The sequence below is a fragment of the Sardina pilchardus genome, chromosome 7 (assembly GCF_963854185.1).
Source record: "Sardina pilchardus chromosome 7, fSarPil1.1, whole genome shotgun sequence".
Classification (NCBI taxonomy): Eukaryota; Metazoa; Chordata; class Actinopteri; order Clupeiformes; family Clupeidae; genus Sardina; species Sardina pilchardus.
In genome coordinates this window covers 13,053,446-13,070,287 of record NC_085000.1, presented here as the reverse complement: position 1 = coordinate 13,070,287, position 16,842 = coordinate 13,053,446, and the positions used below count along the sequence as shown (strand labels likewise).

The 16,842-nt window shown below is 43.1% G+C and overlaps 1 protein-coding gene across 1 annotated transcript; it reads right to left on the bottom strand.

Moving 5' to 3' along the window:
• Window positions 1-7,663: 7,663 nt before the first annotated feature.
• On the bottom strand, window positions 7,664-10,814 carry LOC134087010 (CMRF35-like molecule 8). Its single transcript, XM_062540210.1, has 6 exons — window positions 10,778-10,814; window positions 9,930-10,268; window positions 9,547-9,624; window positions 8,657-8,770; window positions 8,034-8,077; window positions 7,664-7,828 (listed from the first exon to the last, which is right to left on the bottom strand). Exons 1-6 carry the CDS (start codon window positions 10,812-10,814, stop codon window positions 7,664-7,666), a joined length of 777 nt encoding a protein of 258 aa, XP_062396194.1.
• Between the last annotated feature and the right edge of the window lie 6,028 nt (window positions 10,815-16,842).

The following is a 16,842-nucleotide window of genomic DNA, read 5'->3' as shown; positions in this document are numbered from 1 at the left end:
GGTCTCTGACGGATGCTGAGACTCGCTATGCTCAAATAGAAAAAGAGACGCTGTCTATCGTCCACGCATGCGCCAAATTCCATAATTACATCTTTGGCAAGCCCGTCACAGTGTATAATGACCACAAGCCACTGGAGGATATTTTCAAAAAGTCCCTCCTGGCTACACCCATGCGCATTCAGAGGATGCGCCTCCGCCTGCAGTGGTACGATTTGACGGTCAGATACAGGAAAGGGAAGGATATGGAGCTGCCAGACACACTGTCAAGAGCCCAGCTGCCATACAACACTCCAGAGCTGAAGGAGTTGGAGTGTGTGTCCATGCTGAACTACGTGGCTGTGAGTGGGGAGAGGTACGCTGAGCTCAAGGAGTGCACAGAGAGGGAACTTAGCTCTCTGCAGAATTCAATACAGCGCGGATGGCCATTGAAAAGGAGGAAGGCACCAGCAGCTGTCCAGCCGTACTGGGACTCAAGATCCCAGCTTGCGATAAGCGATGGAGTGATATACAAGGGGCTGCGCATAGTTGTCCCACCCACTATGAGGCAACGCATGTTAATGCTCATACACCAATCTCACCTTGGAATGGTGAAGAATAAGCGAAGAGCGCGGGAAGTACTTTACTGGCCAGGCATGAATGCTCAGATAGAGGAAATGGTGAGAGATTGCACCATGTGCGCAGAATACCAAAATAGGCTACCCAAATTGCCACTGAAACCGACAGAAACTCCTGAGCTTCCCTTTGAACAGGTGGCCTCAGACATTTTTGAGTTTGAAGGCAAACATTACATTATTTTAGTGGACTATTTTTCAAAGTTCATTGAGGTAGATGAACTAAAAGACCAGCGCAGCCGCACCACCATCGAGGTGCTGAAATCTCAGTTCAGTAGACATGGCATCCCCGCCGTCATTCGAACCGATAACGGCCCGCAGTATGGATGTGAGGAGTTCAGAGATTTCTGCCAAACTTATGGCATTGTGCATCAGTCCTCATCCCCTCACACTCCTCACTCTAACGGAGAGGCGGAGAGAGCAGTGCAAACGGTGAAAAGAATGTGGAACAAGGCTTCAGATAAACACTTGGCCCTGCTCAACTACAGGACGACCCCCCTAGAATCAGTGGAACTGTCTCCTGCACAGCTCCTGATGGGTAGGAGACCCAGGAACCAACTCCCTGCTGCCCGACAGCTGCTGATTCCCAAGGCGTACGACTCCTCTAAAGTCAGAGACATACTCGACCGATCCAAAGCCCTCCAGAAGCATTACCATGATAGAAACAGAACAACTCCACACCGCTCGACACTGCAACCGGGAGAAGAGGTGAGGATGCAACCATACCCAGGCAACAGAAAGTGGTCTCCGGCAGTCGTCATCCGAAAACACAGCGCGCCCAGGTCCTACGTCGTGGACCATGGAGGTAAGGAGTTCCGCCGCAACATACAGCATCTCCGAAAGAGCACAGCAACGGCCAACCAGTCGCGACACTTCATGCCAGACGACACATGGGGAGAACCGGCCAGCGATCCAGATCCAGCCGTCCTGCCAGGCCCAGCCATCCTTCCGGTCGTCCAGCCAGGTCCAGCCGTCCAGCCAGGTACACCCATCGACAGAGCAGGTACAGCAGAGACACTTCCCTCACTCGGTGAGGCTTTAGGCCCACCTACAGAGAAACATTTGAACTCTGGCCAAGTGCCAAGCCCTATGCCCTACATCACTAAACAGGGCAGAGCAGTAAAGCCTCCTAAAAGACTGGACCTGTAGGCTTTTATTATGATGGTAGTTCATTCAGTAACTTTCTGATATAGTGCCAAAGTGCTATAGTAGTTGCTCAGACAATTTATATTTTTGGGCTAAACAGTTATTTTGTTACTGTTGTTCTTTGTTGTCGGTTAGGCCACCTAATGTTTAATTGTTAAATAATGTGAATCACATTATGCTTAAAGTTGATTTCACTGCTGAGCCCTTTCTAACAATGTTATGTTTTCTTTATAGGCTGAAGAAAGGGAGATGTAATGTATTGTTCCACCACTGGGTGGCACTAGCAGTCTAGTATATATATTAGGTCTGACTTGATTCGTGGCTCAGTTGAATAATGCTACACACAATAAAGTTGTGAACTGTGCATTCGTGGCTCATCGTGTATTCCGTGACATTCATTATATTACAGAGAAGAGTTGGTTTAAAATTCAAGTGTAGTAAAAAAGTGTGTGCACATCCCCGGTCAAGGTGCAGAACAAGAGTAGGCTAAATCATAAAAAATGGAAAAAGGTTCGCACACTTGAAATCCTTCTTTTTTGATTTGATTTTATTTTCTTTATCACAAAGGAATGACGTTTCGACCGTGTGGTCTTCTTCAGATTAAAATTCAAGTACGTGCGCTATTTAACCCCTCGAGACCGACTGCAGTCTGCTGACACAGCCAGACGACTCTCCCAACCCATTCATTCGTTTTGGCCGATATAACCCATTCATTCGTTTTGTGCGTATATAGATTCCTGCATGCTGCATTACCGTGACCCTTAGCCTACCTTGTGGATGATTTTTTCTCATTGGAATACAGCAGGACAGAATGCCTTTTATCTAACAAACGCAAAAGCTGAGATTGTTGGAAGGACTAGGCTACTCAACAAACTTGTTTTTCGTTTCTGGGAGATCTCGTTATCGTTTTGGATTGTCGGATTTTTATACTTATAGGTTGGACTTATGGACAATGAACTTTGAGGGGTGGTTGTTAGTGCTTTACAAAGCTTTGTGTTAATAAGTGTCGGTCCTCCTATCCTTCAGCTCACTGCGCGATGCAGTTGCGCATAGTGGCCAGCCACGAAGTCATTAACTGTTTACGACACAATACATGATATTTGTGTTTTTCGTTTCTTAGATTTAATGCATGTTTGACATGTAAACAGGCCTTCAGTCCGTTAACTTAAGGCCTTCTTTTGCATGGGGTTGCTCGCATCCGCCCGTAACCTAGACTATTATGTGCGTAGTGGCTGCATACTCTTGATTATAATAAGAGGCAAATTGTTACAGGACAACTTAAACTGACTTCCCCAATGCTTCCCCGCAGCACATTACATTTTAATATAGGCTAATATAGGATGAACAAAGTCTATGGACTTGCTATATTAAATCCAGTAGCCTAATAATTCTATGCGCCACGTCTTTTCACGATTTCGCAAGTGATGTAAACCGCTCACAAAAAGTAAGGAAACTTGACTTTGGCCCATTATATCTCCCCTTTAGTAATACCAACCAGTAAAGTGTTTCATATCTTTTTTATCGTTGATTTGTCACCTTTACAATGAGGTATAGCTTGTAAGCATAGGGCAATCATGGGATGAGCAACACAAGCAAACGTGTAAGTAGTGCCAACGAAAAATGTGCCAAAATGGCCTGTTATGCTATTGGAATTCACCTTTGTTACTTCAAGCATTGACGATTGCACTCTCCCACAGAAATGAGGAAAACAAAACATGTTAGGCATACATTTGTTCATTTTATACTCCGTGTCAGGGTCCTCAGTAGCGTGTTACAGAGGATCCATATGCAGCCACAACAGCTTGGCACCTTCTTCTCATGCAGGTCACCAACCTGGCTACATTCTGCTGTGGGGTGACATCTCCCTAACTCGAAAGGCAGACCTTGTTATCATTGAAGACAATCATCATGCAGTTAGATACCGGGATGAGATTCTGGAGCCAGTGGCAATTCCATATCTCCAGAATATGGGACCAATTGCCATCCTCCAGGATGACAACGCTCGCCCCCATAGAGCAAGGATCATCAGAGAGTACCTCCAGAATTTGGGAGTGGAGAGGATCTAATGGCCTGCCGTGAACACTTGTGGGATCAGCTTGGGCATGCTTTACGTGCCAGAGTCACCAACAAAACCAGGTTGGCTGACTTACAACAGATCCTTATCGAGGAATGGAATGCCATCCCACAACAGAATGTAGCCAGGTTGGTGACCAGCATGAGAAGAAGGTGCCAAGCTGTTGTGGCTGCATATGGATCCTCTGTAACACGCTCCTGAGGACCCTGACACGGAGTATAAAATGAACAAATGTATGCCTAACATGTTTTGTTTTCCTCATTTCTGTGGGAGAGTGCAATCGTCAATGCTTGAAGTAACAAAGGTGAATTCCAACAGCATAACAGGCCATTTTGGCACATTTTTCGTTGGCACTACTTACACGTTTGCTTGTGTTGCTCATCCCATGATTGCCCTATGCTTACAAGCTATACCTCATTGTAAAGGTGACAAATCAACGATAAAAATGATATGAAACACTTTACTGGTTGGTATTACTAAAAGGGAGATATAATGGGCCAAAGTCAAGTTTCCTTACTTTTTGTGAGCAGTTTAGTAGGCTACGTTTAAACATCGACAAACGTCTGTGAGACTACCCATTTCATGAAGAGCAATTGTCTTGTGCGATCATTCCCCCTCCCCCACACTTGTCTAACCAGTTCACTAGACATTATAGCCTACCTATATGAGGCATTGAGGACGATTGCCTCCCTTCCCCCTCTCTCTCGACAGACACTTCCTGACACTAGAGCTCGGGATCAAGACATCAAAACTTCGCGGGCACAGCCACATTGGCAGCTTCACTCCTTAGTTTACTATGGATTACTATGGATTTACTCCCGCCTTTTAGTGTGTTCCTGTTACTTAGTTTTTGCCTTCTTGGTAGTATGTTGCTGTGTAGTGGGGTGTAACAGTGCAACCCACGATCGCAAGAGGAAAAGAATAAATCGCTACTATATTTCTGCTTCTTGTCTTGTGCATCTGAATGAATGGATATTACGTTCAGTGCTATACCAATGGCGGCGATATTCCTAGAATGCAAGGCGTGTGCCCGAGCCCTATTATGTAAATGTAAAAAATGTGTGTGTGTGTGTGTGTGTGTGTGTTGCGCTTTTTAATAAAATAATGCCTCTTGTCTTAATGGGTTCCGGAGGTTCGTAGAGTAAGTTTTGAACCCCGATCGCTGACGTATGATTAAGATGCCTCAACCATTTACGCAACAGTTCGAGTGTCAATCTCTTCGCACTTAGCCAAGAAATATAAAGGATTCAGTCAGTCGAGTTCATTTATTCGCGGCATGCACTTGAAACGCCGATCAAAAGTTCTGACATGTTAAACTGACGTTAGTCATTAATTCACCACATGATAAAATGCTGTTATATTGACGCACAGTAGCCCACGGTAGTCTATGTCTATCTCTGAATCAACATGAACATGCATAACGAGATCCATATATTCTAAGTTGCTAGAAACTTCTTTTGCGGAGCTAGGCCTACTAGTCGATGGTTACAATGAATCACCCTCACTGCCCTATCGCATATCTGACCATTCATTGTTACAATGTTACAAAATGCGCGATCTTCTCCTTGCATGTAGCCTATGGTTATAAGTAAAGTGACATGATAGGCATGTAGGCCTATTAAAGATATTTCTGTTAAATACATTTTATTTTCAGTTGTCAAAAGTGGTGGGGACAAAATCTGTGATAAAGTGCTGGGTAAGCTACCCAGCGTCGCCGGTTAAAATGAACATGCCTCCGTTTTAAAATAGCCTATAGGCCTACACATTTCTAAGTATTCCTAGCATAAATGTAGCCTAAATGTCCATCTTGTCCATCTCTTTCGTCTTCGCCTTGACAATAATAGCCTATTCACGGAAATGCGGTCTTGTAACCGTAATGAATTAATGAATTAATCTAAGGTTGCCTATCGAGTCTTTCAGGTTGAATTGAAGGCTTCTAAAACCATTTTCATTAATTTCAACAATGGTTTATTGAAACGTCGTTTGATTATAATTTCGCCAGTCATCACCTTCATTTTAATGATTAAATGAGACGGATTAAATGAGACGGATATGCGGAGCATTTCTCTCCCTCTCCATTGACCAAAACGTTGCTCTGGCATCTCTGCTGGACTGACTGAGTTATAGGCTACGTCGAGTGAGAGAGCCAGATGTGAGGTACGCTGTAAAACATTCGAAAACTCTGAAACTGCAATCTGACATGCCGAGCGTGATGTCTCTTTTCTCTGCTTGTCACCAGCGCGGTGTCTTCGGGTTTTTCCGTGTTTTCCGGTATGAGCCGAACCTTCATTTTATTAGGGCGGTCTTATGTTGCCCCCTTGCGGTTGCTTTTTAAATTAAAGTCCCGATGCTTCGGGAGTCCCGATGTGCGGGAAAGAAAGGAGCATTCTCAACCCGTACCATCTGTAGGTCTGCTTATGAGACCTGAACTTTAGTGTTTGTTAAATGTTTGTTTGTCAATCTTTTTTCATCTCACGTCGGGTGCGACCGATCGGAACCATGGACTACATTTTGATTATGTTTTCACGTTGTAAATAAAAACACCGTGGGCCCTCTTAAACCTGCTGTCTCGGCCTGATTCCTCCTACACCACTTGGCTATCTTACCACAGTGCAGTATAGTGGACTATGAGGATGTGCAGTATAGTTTATGGGCTATGAGGATGTGCAGTATAGTGGACTATGATGATGTGCAGTATAGTTTATGGGCTATGAGGATGTGCAGTATAGTTTATGGGCTATGAGGATGTGCAGTATAGTTTATGGGCTATGAGGATGTTCAGTATAGTTTATGGGCTATGAGGATGTGCAGTATAGTTTATGGGCTATGAGGATGTGCAGTATAGTTTATGGGCTATGAGGATGTGCAGTATAGTGGGCTATGAGGATGTGCAGTGCATCCCTAGACCATGGCTCAGGTTATGTGAGGAGAGATTTTGACCTGTGGGAATCCTGGATCATGGGTTACACTCTTAAAATGAATGATACACAATACAGTATGTGTTGAAAATAACACAACTTGTGTGGTTTTTAACACATCTCTGTGAGTTGTTTCCAACACATTCGTATTGAGAGTATGAGGATGTGCAATATATGCTTTGTCTGAAGGTTATGATGAGATATTGCCTTCAAGACAGAAGAATCCTCATCTGATCTCTGAGTCAACGTTTAAAAGAGTACCCCAGAGTCTGTGAGGGAATGCACCCCAAAGTCTGAGTCCTGAGCGTGGACATTTAGCCTGATACACGACAGGAGCCCCAAAGGGACAAACAGCACAGAACCTGATACATTACAGGAGCCCAAGAGGGACAAACAGCACAGAGCCTGATACATTACAGGAACCCAAGAGGGACAAACAGCACAGAGCCTGATACATTACAGGAGCCCCAGAGGGACAAACAGCACAGAACCCGATACATTACAGGAGCCCCAGAGGGACAAACAGCACAGAACCTGATACATTACAGGAGCCCCAGAGGGACAAACAGCACAGAGCCTGATACATTACAGGAGCCCAAGAGGGACAAACAGCACAGAACCTGATACATTACAGGAGCCCCAGAGGGACAAACAGCACAGAACCTGATATTTTACAGAGCCAAGCACAGGTCAGAGGTCAGGGGCAAGTGAGGGATAAATCCTGTAGGGGGCGCTGTGCTGTCTGGTCAGTGAGGGGTAGATCCTGTAGGGGGCGCTGTGCTGCCTGGTCAATGAAGGGGAGATCCTATAGGGGGCGCTGTGCTGTGGGGTCAGTGAGGGATAAAACCTGTAGGAGGCGCTGTGCTGTCTGGTCAGTGAGGGATAAATCCTATAGGGGGCGCTGTGCTGTCTGGTCAGTGAGGGGTCACCAGAGAGTAGAGCTCGTCGTGGCCCCCTGCAGGAGGGTCCGGGGGCTGCAGCAGGAAGTAGAGTTCTGCTGACTCTGCACTCTGCACTGAGGGCTGTCCAGGATCAGGGTCACACACCCCAGTGTATAAGTGCACATCGCCATCTACAGCCTGGAGGGGGAATTATCATTAGAGCTGTTTATGATTGTGTGAGTATGTCTGTGTGTGTGTGTGTGTGTGTGTGTGTGTGTGTGTGTGTGTGTGTGTGTGTGTGTGTGTGTGTGTGTGTGTGTCTGTGTGTGTGTGTGTGTGTGTGTGTGTGTGTGTGAGAGTGTGTGTGTTGCATCTGTCTGTAATGAGTGATATGTCTACCTACCTGAGGAGCAGGAGACTCTGGAGTCACTGGATCAGATGATTCATCTGTAATGCAGAAGGAGAAATGTACATAAAGATGAATTTATCAAGATGTTACAATTATTGGCATGGGATGGCTAACGCTAGAGGTGTTTGATCAGCAGTACAGTATGTACAGTATATGTTAGCATGGGATAGCTAATTCTAGATGCCTCACCATGTGTTTGATCAGCAGTACAGTATGTACAGTATATGTTAGCATGGGAAAGCTAATTCTAGATGCCTCACCATGTGTTTGATCAGCAGTACAGTACATGTACAGTATATGTTAGCATGGGAAAGCTAATTCTAGATGCCTCACCATGTAATTGATCAGCAGTACAGTATGTACAGTATATCTTAGCATGGGAAAGCTAATTCTAGATGCCTCACCATGTGATTGATCAGCAGTACAGTATGTACAGTATATGTTAGCATGGGATAGCTAATTCTAGATGCCTCACCATGTGTTTGATCAGCAGTACAGTATGTACAGTATATGTTAGCATGGAAAAGCTAATTCTAGATGCCTCACCATGTGATTGATCAGCAGTACAGTATGTACAGTATATGTTAGCATGGGATAGCTAATTCTAGATGCCTCACCATGTGATTTACCAGCAGCAGTTCTCTTCCTGTAGAGAATCACCAGAGACAGCAACACACAGGACACCAGCACAGCTAGACTCACCCCACACACCATGGGGATAACAACAGTTCCTAAACACACACACACACACACACATCATCAATCCATTCAGCGCACACATTCACAAAACACATTAACAACAGCATATACACACACAAACACTCTACAGATACAACCCAGAATCCGCCATATTTGTGCACAGATGGAACACACGTCTGTGTGTGTGTGTGTGTGTGTGCGTGCGTGTGTGTGTGTGTGTGTGAGTGTGTGTGTTAGGGTTGCCACCTACTGTAGGTGTGACAACAAACCTGGACATTTCGGCAACCCAATCAACCCTTTTTCTTATAATCAGCGGCGCCCCTCATCCATCTAACCCATGTAAAAAATGGCCCTTCTACAGTGAAATTGGATATAACCTTGGACCTATAGGTCCAAAGTTATATCCAATTTCACTGTAGAAGGGCCACTATAGTGTTGCTTTAAGAAGTTACTTTAAGTGGTTAATGGCAATGGATGCATTTAACACTGTTATTAATAGGTCTAATATTATTTTGCTCCTACAGTAATGTAATTTTCATACTTTACAAATGTTACGCAGCATCATGTAGAAAAAACGGGACAGTCAGTGTCCAGGGAGAATCATTTTTCCCCTGCACAGACCATTAAAAAGAAGATGATCAGGTGAAACCTGGACAGGTGGCAACACTAGTGTGTATGTGTGTGTGTTTGTCTGTCTCTGTTTCTGTGTGTGTGTATGTGTGTGTGTGTGTGTCTGTCTGTCTGTATCTGTGTGTGTCTGTGTGTGTGTCTCTCTCTCTCTCTCTCTCTCTCTCGTGTGTGTGTGTACCTGTAGTAGAGTGTAGAGGTCTGTTGCTGTTGTTGGTTGTGGCCCGTGGTTCAAGAGTGGAAACAGAAGAGTCTGATGCTGAAGTTGCGGAGTCACCATCAAGAAATAAACATGTAAAATCATAGGTTTAAATTTTGGATTTGATCACATGTACGTTATTCAGTAAAAAAGACAAAAAAAAAAAAAAAACTCCTGAGTGCACTGTCTGTTCTCTGTGTCTATGGCAATCAACATGTTGCCTCAGGAGCTGTAATTTGATTGGATGCTGTTCCTAAATATCAACAACGCAGAGTAAATAACAGCTGATCATTTTGGACACCATTTGGCTGTGGGCTTATTGAGTTCACAGGTCAGTTAGTCAGGCCCTGGTATTCCATTCTTACCAATAACAACTTCCAGCAACACTTTAGTGTATCTGTCTATGCCCCACCGGTCAAACCCGCAGTAGTAGGACCCAGAATCCTGTGTGGTCAGACCCCTGATACTGATGGTGAAGTAAAGAGCAGACCTGTTGTCATTCAGAGAGTATCTTCCCTTTGAGACACTGACGTTTGTTGCCACTGATTTAACTAGCATGTCCTTGTGCCAACACGGAGCACGGCAGAAGTACTTGGGCGTGGACTTGTAGTTTGCTGTTGGATATGGACAGACTACCTCCACACTTTCTCCTACAATACCGTGTGAAATAGAGCCCTCCTTCTGCATGGTCACACAGCTGAAACCTTCACAAACAGAAACAAAAAACATAGTGTGTCAGTCATCTTCCTTTTTCACTTTCCTTAAATAAATGAGGAAGCGTAGCTTCACCGAGATGCAGTGAAAACTACCCATCATGTCATCCAGCATGGGGGCACGTGTGTAGTGATCACTAATCACTAATCTAAATGTGACAACAAGAATTTACACACCGATACACACACAGACTCGTCTCTGGTGTCGATGTATTTGAGTATGATACACCTCCCTGCTGTTTTCAATAATGTATTGTAACAGAACTGTATTATGTGAGTGTGTGTATATTTATTAACATATTAGTCTGCATGTTTGTAATTTATGAAATTTGATGTATAATAAAAATGTCTGTATTTGTCACACATGAACAAGAGTTTATGTTTTTAACATATACTACAGTACGTCTTTTACAAATAAGTTCATGTAATGCCCTCCGAGACACAGACATAGAATGCACACACACACACACACACTGTACATAAACACACACACAACTTACCCAGGCAGAGGAAGAAAATCCACAGGATCATCCTCATATCGTTATTCAATTTACCTCACCTGCAGCACTGACTAAACTGTCACCACAGATACACACACCCACACGAGCACACACACACACACACACACACACACACACACACACTCTAACAAGCCCAACAACTTCCTCATTCAGTCAGGAAATGGCCGTGTGACAGGAGTTCAGAAAGCTAAAAACTGCTCTAGTTGAATCACACTTACTTCCACAGAGCAGCCAGAGACCTTGAGGATGTGGACTAATACTGCTACCACACACACACACACACACACACACACACACACACACACACACACACACACACACACACACACACTACTCTCTCTCTCACTCACACCCCATCCCATCCATGACTATTTTCAGTCTCAGACAAACTCAAATGAGGATGTTTATCTCTCTGACACATTTCCAGACCAAAGCTGGGTTTAAGAGCAGGACAACAGGAAGCCTGAGTTCTCCAAATCATTTAGCGAAATCATTCCTCAGTGCAGGGAATGACAGACATGATCAAATGTGATTCGGTTACACACCCTTACAGAGAAATTGTAGGCTTCTGGCAAACAGTTGCAACAATTTGTTTTCTAGTGAACTCATTTATTCCCACAAATGTACATAGCCTGTTTGGTAGCAAGTGGCATATAATGAGACCATTTTGCTTTGTTTTAGCTTTAAAGTGAAATAGTTGACTACTTTAATAGTACCACTATGTTGATTAAATCCCCTCATTCTGCCAGACTTGCCGACGGCAGCTTTAACATAGATTAAAACATGATAAGGTTTCCCTGAAAATTAAATTGAGCCTAGAGATGATGCATATGAAGGGTATGGGCTTTAATAAAGACTGCAGCCATAGTGCAAAAATAAAGGACTTACAATATCTATGTGAAACTACTGTCTTTTTCAAATAATTCCTGATTATGACGTTATTGTGTGCGTGTGTGTGTGTGTGTGTGTGAGAGACACGTGTGAAAACACAAAGATAGAACATGTGTGTGCATGTAAGAGGGGCTTAACACTTCTTTAGTAAATGACTGTCTAATTTTCACACAATTCAGTTAAATTAAAATCCAATTTTATTGATATAGCAGAACAATATAAGGATACAAATCAAGGCTTTTTACAGATCTCAGCGTGAACATGTGCCTGAATCTCCAGAAGAGTAGATACACAGTGGTTCAAATGATGTACATTACGGACACATACACAAAATCATGTATACAGGACACGTAGATAATGATGTGCACATTACGAGCACATACAGAATGATGTTACAGACATGTACAGAAAGATGTATACATTGTTGACAAGTACAGAATTATGTGTACATTACGGACACGTACATAATCATGTACATGTGTACAGACACAGAATGATGTGTACATTACAGACACTTACAGAATGGTGTGTACATTACAGACATGTACAGCAACTTGGAGCTGCTGTCTTGTGCACCCAAAGGAGCGTTAATCCAGCACACAGCAGCAGTCCCAGAATAATCCCAAAACGCATCATCCAGATGACTGAGTCTGAGAGAGAAGCAGACAAAAGAATAGAATCGTCACTTGGGAATACTGTTCAACAGCACACTTGGGAATACTGTTCAACAGCACACTTGGGAATACTGTTTAACAGCACACTTGGGAATACTGTTTAACAGCTCATCATTACTGCACCCAAATGTATACTTTTTCAAACTTGCCCTGAGGAAAGCCATTTGTGGCTGAAACATGTTGGCAGATTTTTAATGTTTAGCCAAGTTTAATAAAGGCTTTTAAAAAATACCTTTTCAAGTGCCTCAGACTCACTACACAGATTGAAACTTTGTTGGATCTTCAAACTGATGAGCACCGGAATATCGACACCCAAGCAGCACTCCTGGATAAACAAGTTTGTGGACCCAAATGTATACTATTGGATAAAGTTATATGCCTATCTAATCTATAATGGCAATAGCTATAGGCTATTCTATATGGCTAGCTCTAGGTTATTCTATATGGCTATCTCTATGTTATTTAATATGGCTGTAGCCGTAGAGAAAGACATAATTTGCAGCATCCCCACTGAAACGCGAATCTATCCCCCACATTTTGTGACGTACATGTAGAAAAGCAGAGAGTCAGCCTTGTGTGACGTTGAAAGCGGGGTGCGCGCACCACGGCACTTGTTGTTTCTGCGTAGACAGACCTTCGACTACACTTGACATGCAGTTATGTTCTGTTCTCAGAGCATATGCTTTCTTCTCTGTCTATCTGCAGCTTTTCTCGAACTGCTGGCCTCTTCGACAGAAAATTAGGCTACTGAGCAGCGATGTTGCCGATGCGATGCATGCTTCCCGAGTCTGATCATTTGCAGCAAGATCGAATGGTAGCCTATTATGGAACCATGAACTAAAAGAAAAATTACCTAAAAGTTTCCCCAATCAGGAAATACTTCTTTATTTAATGTCATCAAGGCATATAGCCTACAATTGGTATGAGCATGAAGCTGCTGTGACACTGTAATTTCCTGTTAAAGGATTAAAAGGATCTATCTATCTATCTATGCAGTGCGTCCTTGAGCAACTTATAAAGTGGTTTGTTGGAAAGCCCCACGGCGGCTTTCGTGCAATATAAAGGTCTCATCTCGCTGCAATTTATAATCGCGGAGCAATGTAACAGCGAGGTGTGTTTTTGACGCACTCAATCAGGCTCTATGGGTTTTGGTTTTTGTTTTATTCCATTGATGAAGACGTTAATAAAGAGTTTCTTAATAATATTCTATGCCTGCATTTCATGCTTGAGAGAACTTCAATGAGGCATTCATGTGAGGAACGGCTGAAACATAATTTGTATAGGAAAATCCTTAATTATTTTCAATGTTGAGTCAAATAGACTAGCCTAATTTTTGGATGAATGCTGACACGGAACAAAAAATGGTAGACTAAATGCATGTCTCCCAAATGCTGAGCAATCACTAGGCTATAAGACCTATTGTTTTACATGCATATGACTCTTAGATACCAGTTTTGCGTAGCTCAATGACGCTACGCCTAAGTTAGACTTCTTTTTACAATAAGTGGGTCGGGAAGCGGGTCGGGTAGCCTACAGTATTTTAATAATTATTTTTTGCGGCCTGAGTTGCGGTCGGGTTAGTTGAAAACGGCGGGGCGGGGCGGGCCGCTCAGACACGTAGCCTACCCTCGCAACACTGGCTGCTAGCCATAGCCAAGGTCTAATTTATCCTGGCTGTAGAGAAAGCAGGATATGTTTTTCCTAATATGTTACCAAATTAATAAATAAAGGCAGACATTATTTGCACCCGGTTGCAAATAGAAGTGATGATATTTACACCCAGGTATAAATAGGCTATGTGGCTATTTACACCCGGGTGCAAATAATCAACATTACTATTTACACCCGGGTGTAAATAGTATCTACAATCAACAATACTGTTTACACCGGGTGTCTAATCAACATTAGGCTACTATTAATAACAATGTAGGCCTACCCTGTCAATATGTGTATTTACCAGTTGTAGGCCTAGGCTACAGTAGGCCTAATTTAGTTTTGAACAGTTTAACATCTGTTTTGCCATGTCTGGGTTACTTACAATGTATGGAAGTGATTTAATACAAATATTAGGCTAATGAGTGGTTATGTGGTAGCTTGATCAAAGGCAAGCTAGTTCAAAGAGTTGTCTTCTGTAGAGGAGTTGACTATTAGAAGCTTTCTACTCACTACTATAGCCTAGGCTACTTCTAACAAAACTAATTTTGACAGGTTCATTAAGCACAAACTCTTATTTGCCGCGAGGTAAGGTCATCAAAGAAAAGAGAGTTGTTCGCACATACTTTCACAACATTTTATTTGGCATGCAAAAAAAAAAAAAAAAGACATTGCTTTTGTACAACCCCCTTTTTCTAATAAAACAGCACCTAATCTTGTCTTACAATGTTTCACAAGATTAGACAAAACAGAAAGAGGGATCTTCGACCATTCCTCTTTGCACAAAATCTCCAAATCATCCAACAACCTGGGTTCTCTCCTCTGCACTCTCCTCTTCAACTCACCCCACAGGTTGAGGTCTGGGAACTGAGATGGCCATGGTAAGAGCTTGATACGGTGTCTGGTGAACCATTTCTGTGTAGACTTGGCCATATGTTTAGGGTCATTATCTTGCTGAAAGACCCAGTGACAACCCATCTTCAGCTTTCGGGCAGAGGCCACCAGATTTTGATTTAAAATGTCCTGGTATTTCAAAGCATTCATGATGCCATGCACCCTAACAAGGTTCCCAGGCCCTTAGGAAGAGAAACAGGCCCACAGCATCACCGATCCTCCCCCATACTTCACAGTGGGCATGAGGTGCTGTTCTGCATACTCATCTTTAGAGTTTTTGTTGCCAAAAAGCTCTAACTTTGTCTCATCTGACCAAAGCACACGGTCCCAGTTGAAGGCCCAGTACCGCTCCAGACGTTTGTGCTTATGATTTTGAGCGAGAAAGGTTTTTTTCCCTGCATGCCTCCCAAACAACTTGTTGGCATGTAGATAGCGCCTGATGTTGTTTTGGAGACTTTGTGACCCCAGGATGCAACCATTTGATGCAATTCTGTAACAGTGAATTTTGGAGATTTTTTAATTTCTCTTACCATCCTCCTAACTGTGCGTGGTGGCAAAATAAACTTGCGTCCTCTTCCAGGCTTGTTTACCACTGTTCCAGTTGTTTTAAACTTCTTAACGATTCCTCTGACCATAGATATGGGCAGGTGTGCGAGTGGCTATTTTCTTATAGCCATTGCCTTACTTGTGAAGGTCGACACACATCTGCCTTACTTGAACAGTGTGTTCCTTTGTCTTTCCCATGTTGAAGAGAAATGGCCTCTGTGTCATGTCATATTTATAGCCCAGGGAAACAGGATGTTAAGATTTACTAATTAAATGTTCCTACATACTCTGATTGACTTTGTAAACTACTGTAGAAATGACAGAAATGACAGAAATACTTTAATTACATGTATTTCCTAGGAATTGTTAGGGGTGCCAATAATTGTGGAACAGGTGATTTTATGAGGAATAATTGTTTCTTAGTCAGGGATTTTTTTCCCACCTTAAAATTCTCTTGAGTTGAAGGTTACGTTTTTCTACAATTTTCAGTGTGAGAGTATGCTTCTACAATAAAAAAAATAAATATTTTAAGGCTTTTAACGCATCTTAACCAGGGGTGCCAATAATTGTGGAGGGCGCTGTATGTAAGGGATAACGGCCGACGAGGTGACCGGTTCGATGGAAATAATGGCTAGGTGGAGGTCTAAAAATCCGGCGACGTGCGAAGTTTGCCGGTGCAAGTTCACAGAGTAAAAGGCACCGACGACATAAACCAGTCCTATTGTCTCTATATGTCAAACCTTAACAGAAAAAAAGAGACATTCTGTATGTCAATGACACACAATGACATCATCAGATGGTAGATGTTGGGTGTGTTCTACAGTTGGGAGAAGTTCACCTTGCCTATACAGCTCTGAGTAGAAATACCTGTTCAGCCAGGAGTTGGTTGACTGATGACAATTGAATGTCTAATTTGGGGGCTCGTGGGTTTCGCATGTTCCGCAGATATCTGCGGGTAATGGGCTGAACCGCACATCACGTAGCCAATTTCACAGATGCTTTTTAAACTCTGTAATAAGCTACCTCACCTCTACTGGCTTATATATTGCCTCAGATACAGTTTTACCCTTTATCATTTAACATTGTTAGGCCATGTTACATCATACATACAGAATTGATTCTGCTATGGTTATTGTATTTAGCAGACATTCTGGCTAAACTCCAATAACTTCTAGTCTGCTTTACTATATACAGTATATTCAAACAGAACTGGCAATGACGTTGGCCACACATTCTTTATTATTCCTTCACGGCAGGACCATCACAGGCCCTAGAAACGGCCTGTTCTCAAAGGGACTGAAACTGGCCACAATGGAGCTGCTGATAGTGTGGAATTGGAGGGAAATTTTGCACCAAACGCTTCAGGAACATGTTTTGTGCAACCCA

Coding starts and splice junctions, on each gene's coding strand:
- LOC134087010 (XM_062540210.1), bottom strand. CDS start 10,814: ATGAGGATGATCCTGTGGATTTTCTTCCTCTGCCTGG. Junction 8,771..9,546: donor ACCTCTACACTCTACTACAG/GTACACACACAC, acceptor GTGTGTGTTTAG/GAACTGTTGTTATCCCCATG. Junction 8,078..8,656: donor TGCTGCTGGTAAATCACATG/GTGAGGCATCTA, acceptor TCTGCATTACAG/ATGAATCATCTGATCCAGTG.